The sequence below is a fragment of the Rhinopithecus roxellana genome, chromosome 12 (genome assembly GCF_007565055.1).
Source record: "Rhinopithecus roxellana isolate Shanxi Qingling chromosome 12, ASM756505v1, whole genome shotgun sequence".
Classification (NCBI taxonomy): Eukaryota; Metazoa; Chordata; class Mammalia; order Primates; family Cercopithecidae; genus Rhinopithecus; species Rhinopithecus roxellana.
In genome coordinates, this window is record NC_044560.1 from 3117233 (window position 1) to 3139685 (window position 22453).

Sequence of the window (22453 nt, forward strand, 5' to 3'; positions counted from 1 at the left end):
GGCCAGGCTGGTCTCAAACTCCTGACCTCGTGATCGGCTCACCTCAGCCTCCCAAAGTGCTGGGATTACAGGCGTGAGCCACCACACCCTGCCTGTGTCTTAACTTCTTTTTTTTGTATTTTCTGTCTCTTTCTACTGCATTCTGGGTGATTTCTTCAAATCTATCTTCCAGGTTACCAATTCTCTCTTCAGATGTATCTATTCTATGAATTAACCTAGCCACCGAGTTTCTGATTTCAATTGCTGTATTTTTCATTTGTACTTGTTTCATTCTTTTAAAACTCCACTGGCAATCCTGATCTCTGCATTGCCACATTCCAGTTCTGAAATCAAGTCTCCGTGTGCCCTTGTCTAAGGCTGCCCCTTCCGGACCTGTGTCTAGGAGATTCAGGATCTAGGAGATCAGATTTCACATTGCGCTCTGGGGATCCCTGGGTTCCCTGGTAGTGATGAGAGGGTACTTGATCAGACCTGCTGCCTCTTATATACTGAATATTTCTTTTAAACAAAGGATTTGAAATAATTTTTTTTTTTTTTTTGAGACAGTCTTACTCTGTCGCCCAGGTGGGAGCGCAGTGATGCAATATCAGCTCACTGCAACCTCTGCCTCTCATGTTCAAGTGATTCTCCTACCTCAGCCTCCCAAGTAGCTAGGATCACAGGCACGAGCCCCCACACCCGGCTAGTCTTTGTATTTTAGTAGAGACGTGGTTTTGCCATGTTGACCAGGCTGGTCTCGAACTCCTGCCTCCCAAAGTGCTGGGATTACAGGCGTAAGCCACTGTGCCTGGCCTTGAAATAAAATATTTTTAAAACCACTGGGCTAGGGGAGGTCTAACTTTCCTTCAAGTTCAAATTTGTGATACTGAATTGTCATCTTAGATATGACAATATTTTATGACAACCTGTTGACTCTGTAGATAGTTTCTGGACTTAGAGGTGTGTACAAAAGCACCTGACCACCCGTAGAACTGGGTTCTGAGTTCTGTTGCTAGTGAGGAAAATCTGTTTTACTTCCTGAAAAATTTTCCAATCTTTTGAGAACTTGTAGAAAGCACTCAAGAAATGTTCGTAGAGTTGGGTCAAAGAGATGAATTGACTTACCCGAGATCACACAGCTCAAAGCTGATGATGCTGGGATCCACGCCTAAGCAGCCGAGCCCAAAGCCAGGCTCCAGGCCATTGTGTCATGGGCTTCCCCGTGGAAGCTGAGCAGAGGGACACCAGCCTCGGGCCCACGCACTCTTCTCCAGCTCCCCTCCCACGCACGAGGACACCACATTACTTTATCCAGACAGCCTCGGAGGCTGGGGCTGGGTCCGAGGTAGGGCTGTAGGGCCCCAAGTACCCCATACTCCTTACGCCCATCCCCTCCTCTGTACATTCATCCTGGGACCTTGACCAAGTCCCAAGGGCTGCAGGCCTCAGCTTCCTTGTCTGTCCAATGGGAGAAACATTCTGGTGCCCCTCACCTGGGGGCAGGTCCGGCAGCGATGAGGTCAGCCAGGGTGGGAGGCCCCAAGCCACTCCTGCCCTCAACCAGCTGGTACCAGTCACAGGCCACCTGGACTCCTTCCCTCTCTAAATGATTATACAGTTGTACAGATAATGAGATCTAACATTTATTAAACACTTATGTGGCACCATTTTCTGTCCTCACTAATACCTGAGTCAGGCACTATTATTGTCCCCATTTGCAGATAAGGAAGCAGAGGCACAGTGAGGTTAAGAGACAGTGTTTCTTACACAGCCAGTTACAGAGTGCATAGGGGATTTAAACCAAGGCTCACTAACTCCAGCGCCCGTTTAGAGACACAGTGTGAGAGTTGGCATTTCCAGGCCATTCTGGAGACTCTCAGAACCGGCCTGAGGTGGGGCCCTGTCTGGTCCAGAACTGCCGCTCTGGTCCAGTTCTGGTCAACTGGAGAAGGCAGTGACCTCCCGTGGGGCAGTTTCTCTGGCTTCTTCATGTGGAAGGCTCAGCTTTGTGAAAACAAGAAATAGATTTGCAAACTGGACAAGTGTGACTTCAGTCCTGATATGGTTTGGCTGTGTCCCCACCCAAATCTCACCTTGAATTGTAATAATCCCCACGTGTCAAGACCGGGGCCAGGTAGAGATACTCAAATCAGGGGGGTGGTTCCCCATTATGTTCTGGTGATGGTGAATAAGTCTCATGAGATCTGATGGTTTTATTTTTATTTTTTATTTTTTGAGATGGAGTCTTGCTGTGTCTCCCAGACTGGAGTGCAGTGGCATGATCTCCGCTCACTGCAAGCTCCACCTCCCAGGTTCACGCCATTCTCCTGCCTCAGCCTCCCGAGTAGCTGGGACTACAGGTGCCCGCCACCACGCCCAGCTAATTTTTTGTAATTTTAGTAGAGACGGAGTTTCACCGTGTTAGCCAGGATGATCTCGATCTCCTGACCTCGTGATCCACCCGCCTCAGCCTCCCAAAGTGCTGGGATTACAGGCGTGAGCCACCACGCCCAGCCTGATCTGATGGTTTTATAAATGGGAGTTCCCCTGCACGGGCTCTATCTCTTGCCTGCTGCCATGGAAGACGTGACTTTGCTCATTTGCCTTCCACCTTAGTAATGGTGAGGCCTCCCAGCCATGTGGAACTTTGAGTCCATTAAACCTCTTTCCTTTATAGATTACCCAGTCTAGGATATGTCTTTATTACCAGCATGAGAACAGATTAATACAAGCCCTCTCCAGCAGGAGACCAGAGGCAAGAGGAATTTGCCTCCTGTGGTTGACAGTCTCTAGAAAGTCAGACACTATATAAACCTGCAGAGTGCCCTACTTCCAAGTCCCTACAGACACGGGCCTTTTAAAAGTTGTACGGTGGTGAGAATGTCTGGTTGGGAAGCCTCGTTAGCACAGTGCAGCCCATCCATGGCTGAAGTCCTGGCCTTATCCTGGACCTGCCCTCCCACGTCCTCCCTCCTGGCTAATGGAAGCTCCAGCCTGCCAGTGAGGCCCACACCTCGCAGTCCCAGGCTCGTCTCTGCCTCTTCCATCCAGCCCATCACAGGTCCTGTTGCTCTGCCTTCAGAGAGTGCCCAAGAGTTGACCACTTGTCACCACCCCCACCTCTATCCCCATCTAAGGCACCAAGGTGGTCCTTTGAGAATGCAGGCCAGACGCAGTGGCTCATGACTGTAATCCCAGCACTTTGGGAGGCTGAGGCGGGCGGATTATCTGAGGCCAGGAGTTCGAGAGCAGCCTGGCCAACATGGTGAACCCCGTCTCTACTAAAAATACAAAAATTAGCCGGGCATGGTGGCAGCACCTATCATTCCAGCTATTTGGAAGGTTGAGGCAGAATTGCTTGAACCCGGCTGCAGTAAGCCAAGATCGCACCATTGCACTCCAGCCTGGGCAACAAGAGCGTAACTCTGTCTCAAAACAAAACGAAACAAAAAGCTGGGTGCGGCGGCTCACGCCTGTAATCCCAGCACTTTGGGAGGCCTAGGCGGGCGGATTATGAGGTCAGGAGATGGAGACCTTCCTGGCTAACACGGTGAAACCCCGTCTCTACCAAATATACAAAAAATTTGCCAGGCGTGGTGGCGGGCGCCTGTAGTCCTAGCTACTTGGGAGGCTGAGGCAGGAGAATGGTGTGAACCCAGGAGGTGGAGCTTGCAGTGAGCCGAGATTGCACCATTGCACTCCAGCCTGGGCGACAGAGGGAGACTTCGACTCAAAAAGAAAGAAATAGAATGTAAGGCAGACCTTGCCTGGCTCTGCCCAACACCCTCCAGGGGCTCCCATCTCATTCAGTGAGAGCTGGAGTCCTCAGAATGACTTGCTAAGCCTGCACATCTGACCCCAGCCACCTTCTGACCTCACTGTCTTCTTCTCTCCCCCTTCCACCCTCTGCTCACCCACTCTCTGCCTCCGGCCTTGTTAGCTGTCACACTGCCTAGAACTTCTCATGCTAAATGGAATGCCCCGGGTGACTTTTCCTGCACCCTGGCATCCCCTGCCTCTGGAACACAGCCTCACGCACAGTGGGCTCTGGGGTGCTTGTTTTTTGTTAGAAGCTCTCCCTGTGGAGCCTGCTGTGTGGAAGGAGCAGCCACACGGGTGCCTCCTCCACTGTTTCTGTCTGCCTCTGATGGCCATCTGGCTTCTGACTGCCTGCACGGTCAGGGGGGCACAGTGCCTGCAAATCTAAGCCACCCTCTCCCACTCCCTGAGCAGCTCCTGGCCAATGACTGGAAAGCCCAGCTCCCTTGCTTTCATCGCAGACTCTGCTTCTGCGGCACACCCCGAGACAGGAGCTTTCCTCTGTCCTCTCCTGCAGAGCCGGTTCGACCTGGGGGTCTGGGACGATGAGGAACCGAGGTTTCTGGATACACTCCCCTGTGCGTGGCCCAGGTTCCATCATCTGCCCCCATTGCCTGGGCCAAGCCCCTGCCCTGGCTTTTCATTCCCTTTGGGAATCTGACACATTCATGATGCAGGCACACAAGCCCTCCCGGGGCCAGGACACCGTATACACAAGAGAAATAGACTTGGGTCTTAGTCGCATTCCCCCTGGGTCACGCCCCTCCTCCACCCAGGGCGGCTACAGTCACGAACCTGACAGGTCCTTCTAGTCCAGGCTTTTTACCTGGACTATTTGACCACACATAAACCCAGGAACAACATATGGCATTGCTGTGAGGTTTGAAAATTCATCCCAATGTCATTCTGCAGTCTGCTTTGTTCACATTTGCAGGGGACCAACGTTAGTAGGAGGTCTGCTTTATCAGCTGTAACTGCTGCACTGTGCTCCATACGATGAAAGGACCATGGCTTACTGGTCCACTCCCTATAATGAATACTCCCTATAATGAATGGACTGTGGCTCACTGCACTGTACTCCATACGATGAACGGACCGTGGCTTACTGGTCCACTCCCTGTAATGAATACTCCCTATAATGAATGGACTGTGGCTCACTGCACCGTACTCCATACGATGAATGGACCGTGGCTTACTGGTCCATACTCCCTACAATGAAGTCCGTCTCCTGACAGCAAGGCTGTTTCCAGTTTCTTACAACCGCAGCTGCTCCGCAGCCCTCTGCCCAGAGCACAGCCCCTTCCTCACAGCAGCCTTCCTCCCTGGCCCAGAGGCCTGTGTCCCCTTCTTTCAGAGCTCTTGCCTCTGTCTGTAATCCTTCAGGTGTGAAGACTCCTAGGTTGAGAGAGCAGGCTCCCAAGGTCATCACTGCAGCCCCGTCTGCTCGGCACCAGGCAGGTACTAAGCCTCTTTTGATTGACAGATGGACACCAGAATGGTGGCGGTTGTGCACTAGGCCTCGACCCTGTGCCAGAGACAAGCCAGGATGGCCTGGGAAAGTCCTGGCACTTCGGGGCCAGGGGCAGAAGAGCAAGCTGTGAACCGCCAGACCTGTCCGTGGGGTGGGCCCGGGCCCTGGGGAACTTCTGGATGTGTCAGCCCAAGTCAGCGGTGACCAGACACAGGGGCTGCCAGGAAGAGGTCGCCCCTGCCTCCTAACCTAGCATTGTCACTGGCCCGAGGAGCAAGTCCACTGCTAACAACTTCACCATCACTGAGGGAGCCCTCCTCACGCCAGGCACCTTACACCTGGAGCAGGCACCAACCCTTTCTAGAAGACACTGAAGGCATGCAGCTAGTAAGTGGCAGAGCAAGATTCTAAACAGTGCCTGCGTCATCTGGTTCAGAGAAACGGATGCCCACACACCACACCCACCAGTTTCTCTCTCTGCTGTGGCCTCTGCTAGGCCAGAGTCAGGCACAAGCCCAGCTCAGCCAACGCGCATGCCCGTTTCCTCCCGCCATGACAGATTGGGGCAGCCTAGTGCAGGCTCCACCTGGGAACTGGCAGGAGAAATCTTCCCAGGAACAAGGCCAGGCCCCAGCCCAGCCAGGAGATTGAAAGTGGCTCAAAACACAGCCCATCTATAGAATTCCCCAAACTTTAATGCTGTGGCTCCGAAAAGGGAGGCTGGAGGCTGTGGTGGGTCACAGTGTTGCTGACGCCTCTGACCTCCAGCCCTGCATCCCTAGCCACCATGTAACCAGGCAGTGAGAAGCACGGGGCCTCACTCCCATGCCAGACCGCTCCTGGAGCTGAGCAGGACCTGAAGCTCTCAGGGCTTCCACCGAAGCCTGACAAACTCGGGGGAGGCCTCAGGGGGCATCAGTGGTCCTTAAAGGCCTGAGCCTGCCACACTCAGGCAGGACTCAGCTGGGGGCCTCTGTGGTGCGGTAGGAGGTGAAGAGAGACCATGGTTCCAGCCTGGGAACCAGCGGGTGCCCTGAAGGGAGGGGAGGCCTCAGGGAGTTTGGGACAGGAGTGTGCAAGGCACTGGGTGGCCCATAGGGGCTCCTGGCCTCTCAGGGCACTTGGTTCAGGTAACCCCTGAGCTGGAGATACATTCCATCTTAGGTCCAAGAGATGGAGGTCAGAAGCATCCCTAGAACGACCTCCCAGGCACAAGGAAGGCCTGGGGCGGGGCCGGGCACAGTGTGGCTGGCTTCAGTATCCTCGGGCATCTTGACCCCTGCCCTCTGGGACTGCAAAGGGATCTGCGGGCGCCTCGGCTGAGTCAATCGTCTGGTAGGCACTACGGTCCTGAGAAGGTCCAAGGAAACCTGCGTGGCAGGGGACATGGCGGGAAAGAAAAATGAAGGGTGAGAAGTCGGAATGTTCGGCTGAGTCCAACCCAAGACCCACCCCCGCCACCCTCGGGCTGGGCATCCTGACATCATGCAAATTTTTATTGTCCCCACTTTACAGATGGGGAAACCGTGGGTCAAAGAGATGAACTGACTTGCCCAAGATCACACAGCTCGAAGCTGATGATGCTGGGATCCACGCCTAGGCAGCCGATCCAAAGCCAGGCTCCTGGCCCCTGTGCCATGGGCTTCCCCAGGCAGCGAGTGCTCAGGAACCTGGGCAGAGGGACGCCAGCCCCGGGCCCACGCAGTCCTCTCCAGCTCCCCTCCCAGGTACAAGGATACCACATTACCATATCCAGATGGCCTCAGAGGCTGGGGCTGGGTCCAAGGCAGGGCTCCGAGTACCCCAATGCCTTACTCCCACCCCTACTCTGTACATTCATCCTGAGACCCTGAACAAGTCCCAAGGGATGTGGGCCTCAGTTTCCTCATCTGTCTAATGGGAGAAACATTCTGGCGCCCCTCACCTGGGGCAGGTCCAGGCAGTGCTGACGTCAGCCACTGTGGGCAGCCCCAGGCCATTCCTACCCTCGACCAGCTGGTGGCAGTCACAGGCCACCTAGGGCATCTCTTCTCAGGAGTGAAAGGTAGAAGGCCACACCCCACCACCTCCCTCCACTCCTCTCAAAGAGAGAGAGAAAGGAAGAGAGAGAGGTGTCAGAGAGCAGGCAAATGGCTCGGCCACCAGCAGAAGGGGTACAGGAGTTCAGAGAGGGCGTGGGAGAGGGCAGGTGTAAGGCTGGGCGAGTGGGGAGGGGCCAGTGGGCAGGGAAAGTACTCCCTGTTCAGGGCTGTCTTCGCTGAGGCTCCCATAGCCTACACTGGCGCGGGCTCTCCCTTGGCCACCTAGCACAGTCTCTGCCTCAAGAGAGGGAAGACCCCACATGGCAGGAAATGGGGTTCCAGTGATGGGCCCCGGTGGGAACAGAAAGGAGACCTGTAGGTGCCTGTGGCCCTCAGAATGGAGACAGCCCAGGGCTGCCCCGGGAACTAAATGATACCCCAAGCTGTGCCTGTGCTCTGGGCTGAGAGAAGGGCCCAGCCTCAGCTTCACAGCAGGAGAAGGTCACGGCAGACCAGGACAACCAGAGGACCCCTGGGCTCCTGCAGCAGAGACTAGGAGCTTGGACCCGTCCAGCCTGGTACAGAGCGCCCATGCCACGCTCTCCCTGCACCTTGAGCCCTGGCCCCATGGGGCAAGGCTGGCTCACTGAGGGAGAGGCTGGGGGCCAGGCAAGGGAGAGACAAGAGTGGGGAGCCGGCTGGAGGTAGTGGCCTCACCAGTGTGGACCAGGAGCTCACCCCCGCGCTCCCGGTACATGTGGTAGACGAAGCAGCAGGAGAGCGGCTTGAGCAGCAAGCTGAGGATGGCCATGCCCGCGCCAAAGCGGCCCGTGTCCGTGAGGCTGGTCCGCGGGTAGAAGATGCTGATGTGCACGATATCCAGGAAGATGGTGGCCAGCAAGCCACCCAGAAACTGCAAGACACACCACACTGATGAGCACAGCACCCCCGCCGGCCCCGTGGCTCCCCCACCATATACCGGATGGGAAGCTGTTTCGTGCCCTACTGTGTCCTTGAGTTTTGCTGGAAAACAGATCAAGCAAGCAGGCAGGACCCCGTTGGGAAGCTGCTGGCTGAGACTGCAGTCTGGGGGCAGGGACGCCGGGGGTCCAGGTCTCGGTTCCACCAGAGCCTCCCTCCCCACCCATTTCCCGTCACCTCCAAGGCCATGACGGGCACAAGATTTGGCTCTAGAACCGCCATAGAGGAAGGGTCCTTGGAGTGCACCCAGTCTGTCTCCAACACAAAGAAAATCCCTTTTCAGTCATCCTGAGGCCCTGGACTTGGCTTGAAGAGCCCGTGTGGGAGCGCTCACTGCCCCACGTGCTGACAAGCTCCCCCTGTGGGAGGTTTTGGTAGGGCAGGGTCACATCTACTTCCTAAAATGTGGAGTGCCCCCTTGGCCGGGTCTCCCAGCCATAGCCCCTCCCCTAAAAGAGAGCCCCAGAGGCAGGTTACAGGGGATGTTCTGCTGCTTTGGCGAAGTGGCTAATCTGAGGCACCTGTGGGACCCACCCCATGGCTTTCCTCGGGGAGATAATGGCAGACTTGGGGTTCTCCAAGCCAGACAAGAGCAGCAGGCTGGGCTCCTGAAGACAGGCATGGGCCGGAGCCCAGGAGGCTGACGAACAAGGCTTTAGACAATGGGAAGTGGCAGCCCAAGGAAGAGGGGGAAGATTGGGACGGGATGGAGTGGCAGAACCAGGCTGTGTTTCACCCTGTGCTGCGGCCCCCTACCCTGCCGCCTCTCCCCCACCCTGGCTCACCATGCTTATGGCGTCGATGGAGTCCCGCTGAGCCACAGCCCACACACCCAAGGCCAGGATAGTGAAGTTGGCCCAGGGATAGGAGCCCGAGAATACAATGCAGCCCCTGTAGGAAGAGGTAGCTCAGTCCTGTCAGGCGGCCACCACCCCGCAGGTCACCTCCCTCCTGCTCCGGGGTCTCAGGGCCTCCTCCCAGAACACACCATAGTCTTTGAGGCCACTCGGCTGTGCCAGCAAATCCTATGGGCTCTGCCTCCCACTCAGACCCTGGATCTGGCTGTGTCCCTGTAGATCCAAAGCACCTCCGTCTCCTGCCAGATGACAGCCGCAGCCACCCTGTGCCAGTGTCCTGACTGCCACTCTATTCTCTAGACAGCAACCCATAATGTAGTCAGATGCTGTCACTCATCTGCTAAAAATCCTCCAACAGTTTTCTATCCCATTTAGAATAAAATGCAGACTCTTCACCAGGACCTAAGGGGCCTGTGGGATCCCGGACACAGCCCCGCCCTTGCTGACCTCCCAGCCACTGCCCTGTGTGGCGGGCGCCCTCTACCCTGACACCTGGCCCTCCTTTTGTCATTCAGTGGCAACTTGAATGTTCACCCTGAGACTCCTTCCCTCACCCATCAGTGCTAAGTACAACCTTGTCATTTTCCTAACACAAGCCCCGCCCTATTATCTTTTTTAGGGTATTGCTACTAACTGACATTGTTGACTTACTTGTTTGCTTGTCAATCCAATCAAAATCATAGTGAACACAGATCACTTGCTAGTACCTGGCATGGTTCTAACTGCTTTAAATTAACTAATTTATGTGCATTTATATTAACAACCCTAGGAAGGCAGTATTACTGTTATCCTTAGAGATAAGGAAACGGAGGCACAGAGAGGTTAAGTAACTTGCCCAAGGTCACACAGCTGCTGAGCAGTGGGGCTGGGATTTGGAGTCTGGCTGGAGAGGCCATGCTCTTGCTCACCCTGCTGTGCTGCAAAGACGACTCAGGGGACAGGGACCAAGTCTACCTCGTTTATTACCAATGCTTCCTAGATTTATAGGACATTCACTGAAGGGTAACATGCAGAAGACATTTACAAGGCAGGTGTGAAGTGCCATTTGGTTCAATACGTCTTTGAATAAACCATCTTATCTTTTGCTTTTAAGAAAGCAGGTGCCTGGGTCCCAGCCCAGAATCACCAACTCAGAATCTTGGGGAAGTGTGACTAAGAAATCTGTATTTTTGGCCCTGCTTCTCAAGGTCATGAACCATGATGGCTACTGTTCATATTACTCACAGCCGTTGCCCTGTGCACTGCACTTCGAAGTTTACAAAGTGCACATGTGAGCTCAGGGGTTTCCAGTCTTGGTTTGGCAGAGAAATGTCTCCAGAAGCTCAACAGATTAAAAGAGATGGTAAAGGTGAAAATCAAGCTGCAATGCTGAGGCCTCACTGCGGGGCAGGCCCTGGGGAGCTCTGATGAGCACTCTTCCTCGTCTCCCTCCCAGCTCCTGCAGGGTGTGCAATCCTTATGTCTATTGTGCAGATGACCTGAGAGGCAGAGCTGTTTGGCCCAAAGTGACCTGGCTAAAACATGGCAGAACCAGGACCTGACCCGGCTGACACAGACCCTGAGACCGCAGGAGACACGGAGATACCCACAGAGTCACTTACCAGGTTGTCAGCAGCCAGTGACCTAGGAGAATCACCTGTGGTACGACAAGGGGGGGAGAAAAGGTCTGTGAACATGACCACCACAGGGGCAGGAAAGCATCGGGTGCAGAAAACACAGGAGGCCCCCGCACCTGGCACCTCTGAGGGCCTCAGAAATGTCTGTTGAAAAGACAAACCAGCAACTGCAGGTGGCCCAGGAGTGACGGAGGAGGAAGAAAGCAGGCCAGGTCAGGGAAGGGCCGCTTCATGCCTTTACTGACACCCACGCCCCTTCCAAGAGTCAGAGGCGTGTGAACCAGAGCAACTCCATCTTGAATAGGAGCTGGGTAAAATAAGGCTGAGACCTAGTGGGCCGCATTCCCAGATGGTGAAGGCATTCTAAGTCACAGGATGAGATAGGAGGTCAGCACAAGGTGCGGGTCATAAAGACCTTGCTGACAAAACGGGTTACAGTAAAGAAGCTGGCTAAAACCCACCCAAATCAAGATGGCCACAAGAGTAAACTCTGGTCGTCCTCACTGCTACACTTCCACCAGCGTCATGACAGTTTACAACTGCCATGGCAACGTCACAAAGTTACCCTTTATGGTCTAAAAAGGGGAGGCATGAAGAATCCACCCCTAGGTTAGCGTATTATCAAGAAATAACTATAAAAATGGGCAACCGGGCTGGGCGTGGTGGCTCACGCCTGTAATCCCAGCACTTTGGGAGGCTGAGGCGGGTGGATCACCTGAGGTCAAGAGTTCAGGACCAGCCCGGCCAACATGGTGAAACCCTGTCTCTACTAAAAAATACAAAAATTAGCCAGGCATGGTGGTGTGCGCCTATAATCCCAGCTACTCAGGAGGCTGAGACAGAAGAATTGCTTGAACCTGGGAGATGGAGGTTGCAGTGAGCCGATATTGTGCCACTGCACTCCAGCCTGGGGGAAAAGAGCGAAACTCCATCTCAAAGATAAACAAACAAACAAACAAATTAATTAAAAAATAAAAGGGCAAGCAGCAGCCCTCAGGGATGCTCTGCCTATGGAGCAGCCATTCTTTTATTCTTTTACTTTCTTAATAAACTTGCTTTCACTCTACTCTATGGACTCGCCCTGAATTCTTTCTTGTGCGAGATCCAAGAACCCTCTCTTGGGGTCTGGATCAGGACCCCTTTCCTGTAACACAAGGGCGGGAGGCTCCTTTGTGGAATGCAGGGAGTCTGCTCTGAAATCAGAAGAGGCAGAGTGGTGGGGGTGGGGGCTCACATGAGGGTGATTTCTTGGGACACTGGAGCTGGGGCATTGTGCAGGGACAGAGGGGAAAGCAGCTGTTGTGGCTGGAGAAAGCCAGCAAAGGGAGGGTGGCTGGGGACAGGTAGGGGGGCCTGAGGGCCTTGGGAAGGAGCGTGGGCTTCATGCCAAGTGCAATGAGGGACGCCACTGAGACTTTTCTACAGGGAGATAGCTCAGTATGCCCTATGGTAAGGAAAAACAACAACAAAAATCCCTCTGGCTATTTTTCTGGATTTCTGCAATATTCTACTTTTTTTCTTTTTTAATTTTGAGACAAGGTCTTGCTCTGTGGGTCAGGCTGGAGTTCAGTGGCACCATCACAGCTCACTGCAGCCTCGAACTCCTGGGCTTAAGTGATCTTCCTGCTTCAGCCTCCCCAGTAGCTGGACTACAAGTGTGCACCACCACGCCCAGCAATTTTTTTTTTTTTTGTAGAGACGAGGTCTCCCTATGTTAACTAGGCTAGTCTCAAATTCCTGGGCTCAAGCAATCCACCCACCTTGGTCTCCCAAAGTGCTGGGATTATAGGCAGGAGCCACTGCACTTGACTCCAATATTTTACCCTTTTTAATGCCCTCTATGTCCTTAAAATAACAGCCTCCTCTCTTGGAACTGGTCTCTACTCCAGGATATCAACAAGGCCCTGACTGGAAAGCAAATAAAAAAAGGGCAGATGGGCCTGGGCTAGTGGCTCATGCCTGTAATCCCAGCACTTTGGGAGGCCAAGGCAGGCAGATCACTTGAGGTCAGGAGTTCGAGACCAGCCTGGCCAACATGGTGAAACCCCATCTCTACTAAAAATACAGAAATTAGCTAGGCATGGTGGTGGGCACCTGTAATCCCAGCTACTCCAGAAGTTGAGGCATGAAAATTGCTTGAACCTGGGAGGCAGAGGTTGCAGGGAGCCCAGATCAGGCCACTGCATTCCAGCCTGGGCAACAGAGTGAGACTCCATCTCAAAAAAAAAAAAAGAAAAGCAGATGCCTCGGGAGGGCAGGCAGCTGCAGCAAGAGCTTCCAAAGAGAAGGGACCCGGGTTGAGCACAAAGTATGAGCGGGGCTCAGCCAAGCAAAGGTGGGGCCGAGCCCCAGGCCCTGCGTGGGTGGCGGTGAGCGTGGAGATGTTTGAGGTGGGGGTGGGGTGGCACAGAGATTTTTGGGAGGCCGGAAGCCCCAAATTGGAAGCTTCAACAGGCCTGGTGGTCAATGAGGGCCCTAGAAGAAGCTTACTCAAGGGATCGAGGGGTCAGGCTGGGAGAGACGCCACCTGCCTGGGGCAGAGGCAGCGTGCTGGCCCAGACATGGGCAAGGTTTGGAAGAAGGCCGGGGTTTCCGGCCTGGGTGGAAAGGCAGAATGAGCCCTCACCACCTGCAAAAAAGAACTCCAGGCCGGCTCTGGTGGCTCACGCCTGTAATCCCAACACGTTAGGAGGACTCCGGGCCGGCTCCGGTGGCTCACGCCTGTAATCCCAACACGTTAGGAGGCTGAGGGGGAAGACTGCTAGAGCCCAGGAGTTTGAGAACAACCTGGCCAACAAAGTAAGACCCCATCTCTACAAAAAATCAAAAAATTAGCCAGCCAGGCATGGTGGAGTATGCCTATAGTCCCAGCTACTTGGGAGGCTGAGGTGGGAGAATCACTTGAGACAGTGAAGTCGAGTAAGTAGTGAGTGAAGATCGTGCCACTGCTCTACAGCCTGGGGGACAGAGGAAGGAAGGAAGGAAGGAAGGAAGGGAGGGAGGGAGGGAGGGAGGGAGGGGAAGGAAAATGGGAAGGGGAAGGGAAAGGGAAGGGGAAGGGAAAGGAAGGAAAGAAGGGAAAGAAAGGAAAGAGGGAAAGAAAGAAAAGAAAGTAAGACAAACTCACTCTGGCAGAGGAGAAAAAAACATTTCTAGAAGAGTTACTCTTGACCACACACCAACTATGTGCCAGGCCCTATGCCAACCGTCTCACATGACCTTATCTGGACCTCACAGCAGCCTCTGGAACAGATACTATTATTCCCATTTCACAGATGAGAAAACAAGACTCAGAGATAAATTATGTTGAACAAGACTCCACAGGTAGCAAGTGGCAAACTGGAATGAAATTTCAAACTCGCCTCCAAAACCAGTGCACTCAACCTCCCCGCTGGGGGCGCGGGCCTTCAGCTGGGAACGGTGTGGGCTTGTGAGAAAGGTTCACACATGGGGGCAGATGGAAGCCAGAGCTGGAGGCTGAGCTACTTCACCTTCACCTCCAGGACCGGGGCCAGAGTGAACCACAAGGCGCCTGGCTCTGTGGCCCAAAAGAAATTCCTCTCCCAGCTCCAAAAGACTAGGAAAATAATTCTGTAAGGACCGATGCACAGAACTTTAAGAAGATCTCGAGACTCTGACCAGGCTGAGTAGTGTGTTTACAGGAGGCGAGCTCTAGAAGGAACCCTTGCCATCACCTCACCTACCTTCGTCTACTATTGGGCACTCCCTACGTGCTAGGTGCCATTCTAAGTGCTTTCTGTATATAAAAGCACTAAATCCTCTGAGGTCTTATTATCCCCATTTTACAGCTGAGAAAACTGAGGTTCAGAAGGAAGTCACTTGCCCAAGGTCACAGAGCAGGCCAATGGCAGAGCCAGGACTCAGACCCACACTGTGTTGTCCAGCCATCAGGCCTCTCCCCATTACAAAGATGGGGAAACTGAGGCGGGAAGGTATAGTTTTCCATGGATTTCAATTCCCAGGGGCTTGAAGTGATCAAATGGTGTTAAGTTTCTTAAACATTTAGTGTCACCCAGCATCACTGGCACCTGCTTTTCATCCACCCTGGGGAGTCAGAGGTGTGCAGAGAAGACTTGGAGCTGCACTCTCAGGACTGACATTGCTAACCAGGTACTCTGCCCTAGCAATGGAGGTGCAGTGAACCCTCATCCTGAAGGAAAGCTATAGCAAACTAAAGGGCACCTGATTGAACAGCAGGGAGGCTGGGAGGGTGGGGAGGTCAGGGGCTTCTCTGAGGAAGGGATGGAGGAGGCAGAAGGGGAAGAAGAGCATTTTGAGCAGGAGAGACGGCACCCACACAGGCTCTGTGGCAGAAGGGGGGCATGGAACTTTCTGGAAACTGAACAGAATCCAGTGTGGCTGGAGTGGAAGGTGAGGGGAGTGGAGGAGGGAGGGACGGGAAGTTGGGGGCAGGCAGGGCTGGGCATGAGGATGATTCTTATCTTCAGAGCTAACTGCTGTCTCCTCTATCTGATAGTAAACCCTGGACCATAGACAGAAAGGAACTCACTCAGGGCCACACCACACAGTCAGCCACAGTGGTCCCAACATCCAGCTTTTGGATTTAAAGAAGACACCGAGGAAAGAGACAGAGGGGAGGTAGCTCCCATCGCCCCTTTCCTCCCCAAAATCGACACCTAACTCTTCCCACTCTGGGCTTGTTTTGGAATGATCTTCATTTTCAATGCTCTGGCTCCTATGCCTAGACTGTGCACACAAAAGGTCTTTAATAAATGGGCCCTGCAGAGCCCTGGATTATTCTGGAGAGAATGCAGTTAGCATGAAAGGCTGAGTCCTACGGGGGCCGCTGATCTGCAGGGCACCCCAAGGGTCATGCTTACAACCTGTGAGATAAAGACCTTCCAGCGCTGGAAGGACCTGTAGTACACAGTGGGCACCCAGCTGGGTCCACACCTCTGCCATCTCTGCTAGGGAAGAAAACAATGTAACCTGGAAATACTGCAGATCCTTGGAACACACACAGTCCCCTCTGTGTGACGTCACTTTGGTTTGATAAACATGAAGAAAGTTAGCACCATGTGCTTCTCTTAAGTCCCTGGGGAAAGAAATGTCCAGAAGCCTAAGCCTCCCCTGCCTCAGTTTCCTCATCTTTGTAACACAAGGACACCCAGAGAGGCCTTCATGTGCAGGAAGGCTCCAGGGAGAAACTGAGCCAAACGGGCCCTGCCCTTCCTGGCAGCCCAGGGAAAGAGGGGCCAGTAACTGTCGGGACAAAAGCACTGTCTACTGGCCCTGGGGGAGCTTCCTGGTAGCCAAAGAGACACAGGTTTCTCAGGTACTGCCTGAAAGAGGAGCTGGAAGCAGGGGAGGGACCTGAGCTAAATGGGTGGCAGGGCCAGGACCTTTCCCAGTTGAGCAGGAAAGACGGACCTGAGCCCCTGGACTCTCACTACAGTGCTCAGCCCAGGGGAGGCCGCCCAGCTTTCCCAGACAGGGGTCCATGGGCCAAGGCAGCAGAGGGTCCCAGGATGCTATGTTGGAACAGAAGACCTGGGTGCTGGTCCACGCACCAAGGCCTCAGGCTCCCTTCTGCGAAATGGAGGCAGTACCCATTTGTCCAATGGGGTGCCTCAACTGCCAGAGACAAGCATCTATCTGGACGGTCACTGTAAGTATCCGTTTACTAACTGTTAAATACCTCTGTGGGACAGGGATCCTGTATCGTCAACAAGAGCAGCAACTCCTGCTACTGACAAGCACCTGCCTGCCATGCGTCTAACCTGCGCTGCACCTAACTCATGTCATCCGTGTAACTGTATGGGGTAGAACTGAGGCTCTGAGAGATTAAGTAAATTGGCCCATATTCATAAAGCTTACAAACAACAAAGCCCAGACACAAATGTCAGAATCGATCTATCTAGCCGGAGGTTTGTCTGTTTTATGAAACAGAGTCTTGCTCTGTCGCCCAGGCTGGGAGTGCAGTGGTGCGATCTCAACTCACATAAACCTCTGTCTCCCAGGTTCAAGTGATCCTCGGGCCTCAGGCTCCTGAGTAGCTGGGACTACAGGCAAGCACCACCACACCTGGCTAATTTTTGTATTTTTGTATTTTTTTTTTTTTTTTTTTTTGAGACGGAGTCTCGCTCTGTCGCCTGGGCTGGAGTGCAGTGGCCGGATCTCAGCTCACTGCAAGCTCCGCCTCCCGGGTTACGCCATTCTCCTGCCTCAGCCTCCCAAGTAGCTGGGACTACAGGCGCCCGCCACCTCGCCCGGCTAGTTTTTTGTATTTTTTAGTAGAGACGGGGTTTCACCATGTTAGCCAGGATGGTCTCGATCTCCTGACCTCGTGATCCGCCCGTCTCGGCCTCCCAAAGTGCTGGGATTACAGGCTTGAGCCACCGCACCCGGCCTAATTTTTGTATTTTTAGTAGAGGTGGGGTTACATCATGTTGGCCAGGCTGGTCTCGAACTCCTGACCTCAAGTGATCCACCTGCCTGGGTCTCTCAAAGTGCTGGGATTACAGGCGTGAGCCACCGCACCTGGCCCAGCCTGAATTTGTAGCCCTAATTCTAGACTACCTCCTGGACCATGGGATCCATCATCCTAGGAGGTAGGGACTGTATTTATCTTCTTTTTACAAGGAAGAAATTGATATTGAGAGAGTTCAGAAACCTACTTAAGGTCACACAGAAACCTACTCAAGACCTTGAATGCAGACCTGCCTACCCGCAAAGTCTGTGTTCTGTCCACTGTGCTACACCGTCAGGATCTCGAAGAGCCGTAGAGGGCGGATGGAAATGAGGAAGTCTAACCTGGAGAAGGAAAGGTTGAAGAGAAACCAACTGGGCATGAAGACCAAGACTTCAACCCTTTGTTTGCCACTAGAGGACCCATGGCGGGGTAGGACTTTCCAGATATGGAACATACGCCTACCAGTCCTGTGCAAACACTTGGTGGCCCGTTACATGCGCTAGTGAGATCCCCCAGGGTGGCCGGGGCCCCAGGACACCAGTCAGGGCTGCCACAGATGGGAGGCAGAGTCGTGCAGCGGTTAACTTCGTGGGTGCTGGAGGCAAACAGGTGGATCTGATCCTGGCTCCATGACTTTAGAACCTAATGACCTTGGGCAAGTCACCTGACCTCTCAGAACAGCTGTTTGCTCTTCTGTAAAGCAGGGCAATAATGCCTTATTCAGTGTTGTTGTGTGGATCCAGTGGTACAGGGAGGTGGAGAGGTGTGGAAAGCGCTCCACACAGTGCCTGTCAGGAAGTCAGCCCTGCATCCCTCATTACTGAGTTCATTATTGAGTTTTTAACCCTAATGCTACACTACCTACTAGACCAATGGATCCTCCTCCCAAGGTCCTCTTCCCACGAGACCTCTGAACCCAAGTCCAGTCCTTTCTAAGCTCATCACAATGTCATTCTTTTTCTTTCTTTTTTTTTTTTGAGACGGAGTCTCGCTCTGTCGCCCAGGCTGGAGTGCAGTGGCACGATCTCAGCTTGCTGCAAGCTATGCCTTCCGGGTTCAGGCCATTCTCCTGCCTCAGCCACCTGAGTAGCTGGGACTACAGGTGCCCACCACCATGCCCGGCTCATTTTGTTTTTGTATTTTTAGTAGAGACGGGGTTTCACCGTGTTAGCCAGGATGGTCTTGATCTCCTGACCTCGTGATCGGCCCACCTCGGCCTCCCAAAGTGCTGGGATTACAGGAGTGAGCCACCACACCTGGCCCACAATGTCATTCTTACATGGACAAGGCTCAGTCAGGGGCTGCCCTTTGTGCAAAGGGCCTAGGGCAGCTGTTTCTTCTCACCTGGCACCACTGCCCACTCTGGTTGAGCTGGGCAGAAGCGGACACTCAGCCCTTGCCCAAGGAATATACAAAATGAGGGAGTGCAGGCCGCAGGGAGCAGTTCCCCACCTCCTGAAGGGCTTTGATCTCGGAACATCCCCTAAGTGCCTGCAAGCAAGGAGTCAACGGCTGCTCTCCACAGGATGGCCAGATTCAGCAAACAAAAATACAGAACACCCAGTTAATTTCCAATATGAGATCATGAATAATTTGTTAACATGTTCCACATACTGCCTGAGACTTACTGTCTGAAATTCAAATTCACCTGGATCTCCTGTACCTGACCTGGCAACCCTGACCCCTCAGGGCCACCCAGCACTTAGTTTTCTCTGACTGGTAGCGGCTAACACCCTTGGAGAGGGCGGATCTTGTTTGCCAAGTCAAGGGGAGGACCAGCCTTTTCATCCTGGCTGAGCTGCCCAGCATAGCTCATACCTGTGGATGCTCTTAGCCTGTCAGGCCTAAAAAGTTGCTCAAAAAAGCCCCTAAGAGACTAAGCCTTCCCAAAAGACAGAAACAGCCAAGGTTAAAGTCAGCCCTAACTAAGCTGGTACCCCAGAAAAGACCTGGCCCTGGAGTCTGAGCCCTATGGGTTCAAATTGTGATACTGCCCCTTACTCCCTGTGGGACCTTGGCAACTTACCTGGTCTAAGCTGAAGTTTGCTATCTGTAAAAAGATGACCACATCAGCTTTCTCATAAGGTTGCCTTGATTATATAACCTGGCACACCACAGAAGCCCATAAATGAGAGCTCTATCCCTCCCACAGCCCTCACCTGATCCTCTCTCAGCAATTATTTTAAGCAAATCCCTCATCAGAGAAAAGGCAGTTGGTGTTAACCCCACATTGCCTGGAATAGAGTAGGTGCGGATACCAACACACTTCGGTTGCTGTCACGTAAATTTCTTTCCAGCTGAACGTTCCACACAAGCCCATTCCCCCTGCTCCAGCCATGTCTCCCCACTACCGTTGACTGGAAGCTTCAGGAAGGTTTGCTGAAGCAAGTATGACTAAGAACGGAAAGGGGCCCATGGCAAGTCAGCACAGATGTTGTGTAATAATAAAGTGTATTAAGCCATTGTTTTGTAACCATCTATCTCTCAGGTTCCTTTACTGCCAGACACCAACAGGGAGCTAAATGCTTTGTCATTTATGAGTAAGAGGACATTCCTAGATATTGCCTCAAAGGAGGCTGCACTAAGACCCAAAATGGCCGGTTTGGTCCAAGGTCCACACCTTCCTGACCAAAGCTAAAGCCCCTAGCCCCTCTAATGCAAACGGAGCCCAGACACGTGGGCGGCGGGGCTGGGTGGGGAAAAAAAGAAGAACAGCAGCTGGCACCCAGACCCGCTGGCACCGTTCCTGTGTGAAGACACCACAGGAAGCCCTGCAAGGTTTTCCCCAGTGCACAAAGTTGGGGTTTTCTGCTTTTAAGTACTTTCTGTGGGAGTTTGTGCTTCTTAATTATGAAATAAGGGCGCTGGACGTGTAAACTTTATAAAACCAATTGCTTGGGAACATCTGATTTCCTGAACCCGACTTAGCAAATAAGGAGGCTCCTGGGACGGTGCTGGGACCCGGGGGCAGGCCCAGTCCCTGATCCCGCGCGGGGGAGGTGAGCCGCCTCCAAGCCCCTCCCGCGCGCCTTCCTCCTCCTCCAGGGGAATTCTGGGCGTGCAGGCAACAGCAATCCTGGCACCAGCGCTGCCTGCTGGAGGGTCTGAGTCCGGGAAGGGGCGGCCCTTGCCCTCCCCTGCCACCTCCAACGGCCCCTCTGCGTCGCCCTGCTGGCCTGTGCCTGAGTCACTCTCCCTGCTGTGGCCTGCCTGCCCACCTCCTTCTTGCGTGGGGTCTGTACCTTCCCTTCCTCCCTCCCATCCCTCTTTCCCCCAAACTCCCGGTCCTCCCACCTTCCTGGAAAATGCAAATGTCCCACCACCTCCCGCAAAGGGGACCCCCATCCCCAGCCCGTTGCCACCTTCAGGTTCACAGCAGGAAGCTCCATCCCGACCCAGGCCGAGGGCACCTGCGCGGCAGCCGCGGGGGCTCCTGGGCTCCGAACTCGGGGAACAAACTTGCCCGGCCCCGCCCCGCCCCGCCCTTTGCGGGGACTCCAACCCCAGCGCCGATCCGGACCACGTGAAGCGGGCTGGAGCGGGTCACGTGACCGTCGCTCGGTTGCTAGGAGACGGCGTCAGCAGGCGCGCCTTCCGCCAAGCTCCAGGCTCCCGCCACCGCCCAGGCAGTACCTGGGGGCCTCTGGCAAAAGTCGGAGTTTCTGTTGCCCAGGGCGTATCCTGCCTGGCTAATACTCCAGGAAGCGGGCTGTTGGGGCTGCCTGCAGCCAGGACAACTGGGGGACCGTCCAAGCGCAAAGTGCTGATGTGACAACAGCTTGTGTCTGGTCCTTGGGGGCACCCTCTCTCCTTCCCATTTCCCTATGTAACTATTTACATAGTAGGTAACTATTTAGGATACCTACCTCATATGATCCTTGTGAGGAGTAAATGAGCTAACCGCTGTTGCTAAAGAAAACGTTAGGCCGGGCGCGGTGGCTCAAGCCTGTAATCCCAGCACTTTGGGAGGCCGAGGCGGGCGGATCACGAGGTCAGGAGATCGAGACCCTCCTCGCTAACACGGTGAAACCCCGTCTCTACTAAAAATACAAAAAACTAGCCGGGCATGGTGGCGGCGCCTGTAGTCCCAGCTACTCGGAGGCTGAGGCGGGAGAATGGCGGGAACCCGGGAGGCGGAGCTTGCAGTGAGCTGAGATCCGGCCACTGCACTCCAGCCTGGGCGACACAGCGAGACTCAGTCTCAAAAAAAAAAAAAAAAAAAAAAAGAAAGAAAACGTTATTGGGACAGTTGTTAAACCAGGACTGTTCAAGATTCGCTGTAGGGTTATTGCGGTGGAGTGAGAGTTTGGGCTCAACACTGAATACAACAAGGACCAAGGAGGGATTTATAGCCAAAGTGCAGAGTGAGGGAGCCAGGGATGGAAGATTCCTAGGAGGAGACATCAAGGAAGGAAGGAAGGGGGAGTTGTTGCTAACTTAGCAGGACTCTTGCTGAAACTGGTTTATGCAGGCTCAGGCCCAGCAAGGACAGGAAGACACAGAGGTCCAAAGTCAAGGCCTAGTCAAGCTGAGGACTCAGAGGAGCCTAACTACGGTTTGGTCTAGGAGAGAACAGTGCCTGGCACTTAGTAAATGGGCAGGACACACGAGCTATTGTTATTATCAACACAAGAGGAGGCTGGGCGCAGTGGCTTACCCCTGTTATCCCAGCACTTTGGGAGGCCGAGGCGGGTGGATCACCTGAACTCGGGAGTTCGAGACCAGCCTGGCCAACACGGTGAAACCCCATCTCTACTAAAAATACCAAAATTAGCAGGGTGTGGGGGTGCATACCTGCAGTCCCAGCTACTCAGGAGGCTCAGCCACAAGAATCACTTGAACCGGGGAGGCTGCAGTGAGCTGAGATCACCACACCACTGCACTCCAGCCTGGGCGACAGGGTGAGACCTTGTCTGGGAAAAACAAACAAACAAACAAAAAAAAACACCTGAGGAACCAAATTAGTGGGAGCCCACTTTAATCAGCATACCAAAAGTTTTAGAAAACTCTAGTTGAAAAACCGTAAGTGGCCGGGAGTGGTGGCTCACGCCTGTAATCCCAGCACTTTGGGAGGCCGAGACGGGTGGATCACGAAGTCAGGAGATCGAGACCATCCTGGCTAACACGGTGAAACCCCGTCTCTACTAAAAATACAAAAAAAAAAAAAAAATAGCCGGGCGTGGTGGCGGGCGCCTGTAGTCCCAGCTACACGGGAGGCTGAGGCAGGAGAATGGCGTGAACCCGGGGGGACTTGC

At 53.8% G+C, this 22453-nt stretch overlaps 1 protein-coding gene across 2 annotated transcripts; it reads right to left on the reverse strand.

Annotated features, from left to right (window-relative positions):
• Positions 1-5942: 5942 nt before the first annotated feature.
• AGTRAP (angiotensin II receptor associated protein) lies at positions 5943-20702 on the reverse strand. 2 transcript variants are annotated; one of them, XM_030942954.1, is made up of 5 exons: positions 20561-20702; positions 10730-10764; positions 9057-9162; positions 8029-8203; positions 5943-6639 (listed from the first exon to the last, which is right to left on the reverse strand). In XM_030942954.1, exons 1-5 carry the CDS (start codon positions 20585-20587, stop codon positions 6524-6526), a joined length of 459 nt encoding a protein of 152 aa, XP_030798814.1. In that variant the 5' UTR covers positions 20588-20702; the 3' UTR covers positions 5943-6523. The 2 variants fall into 2 exon arrangements, with proteins under 2 accessions (XP_030798814.1, XP_010355676.1); XM_010357374.2 differs by having other exon boundaries at positions 8008-8203; positions 20561-20684.
• Between the last annotated feature and the right edge of the window lie 1751 nt (positions 20703-22453).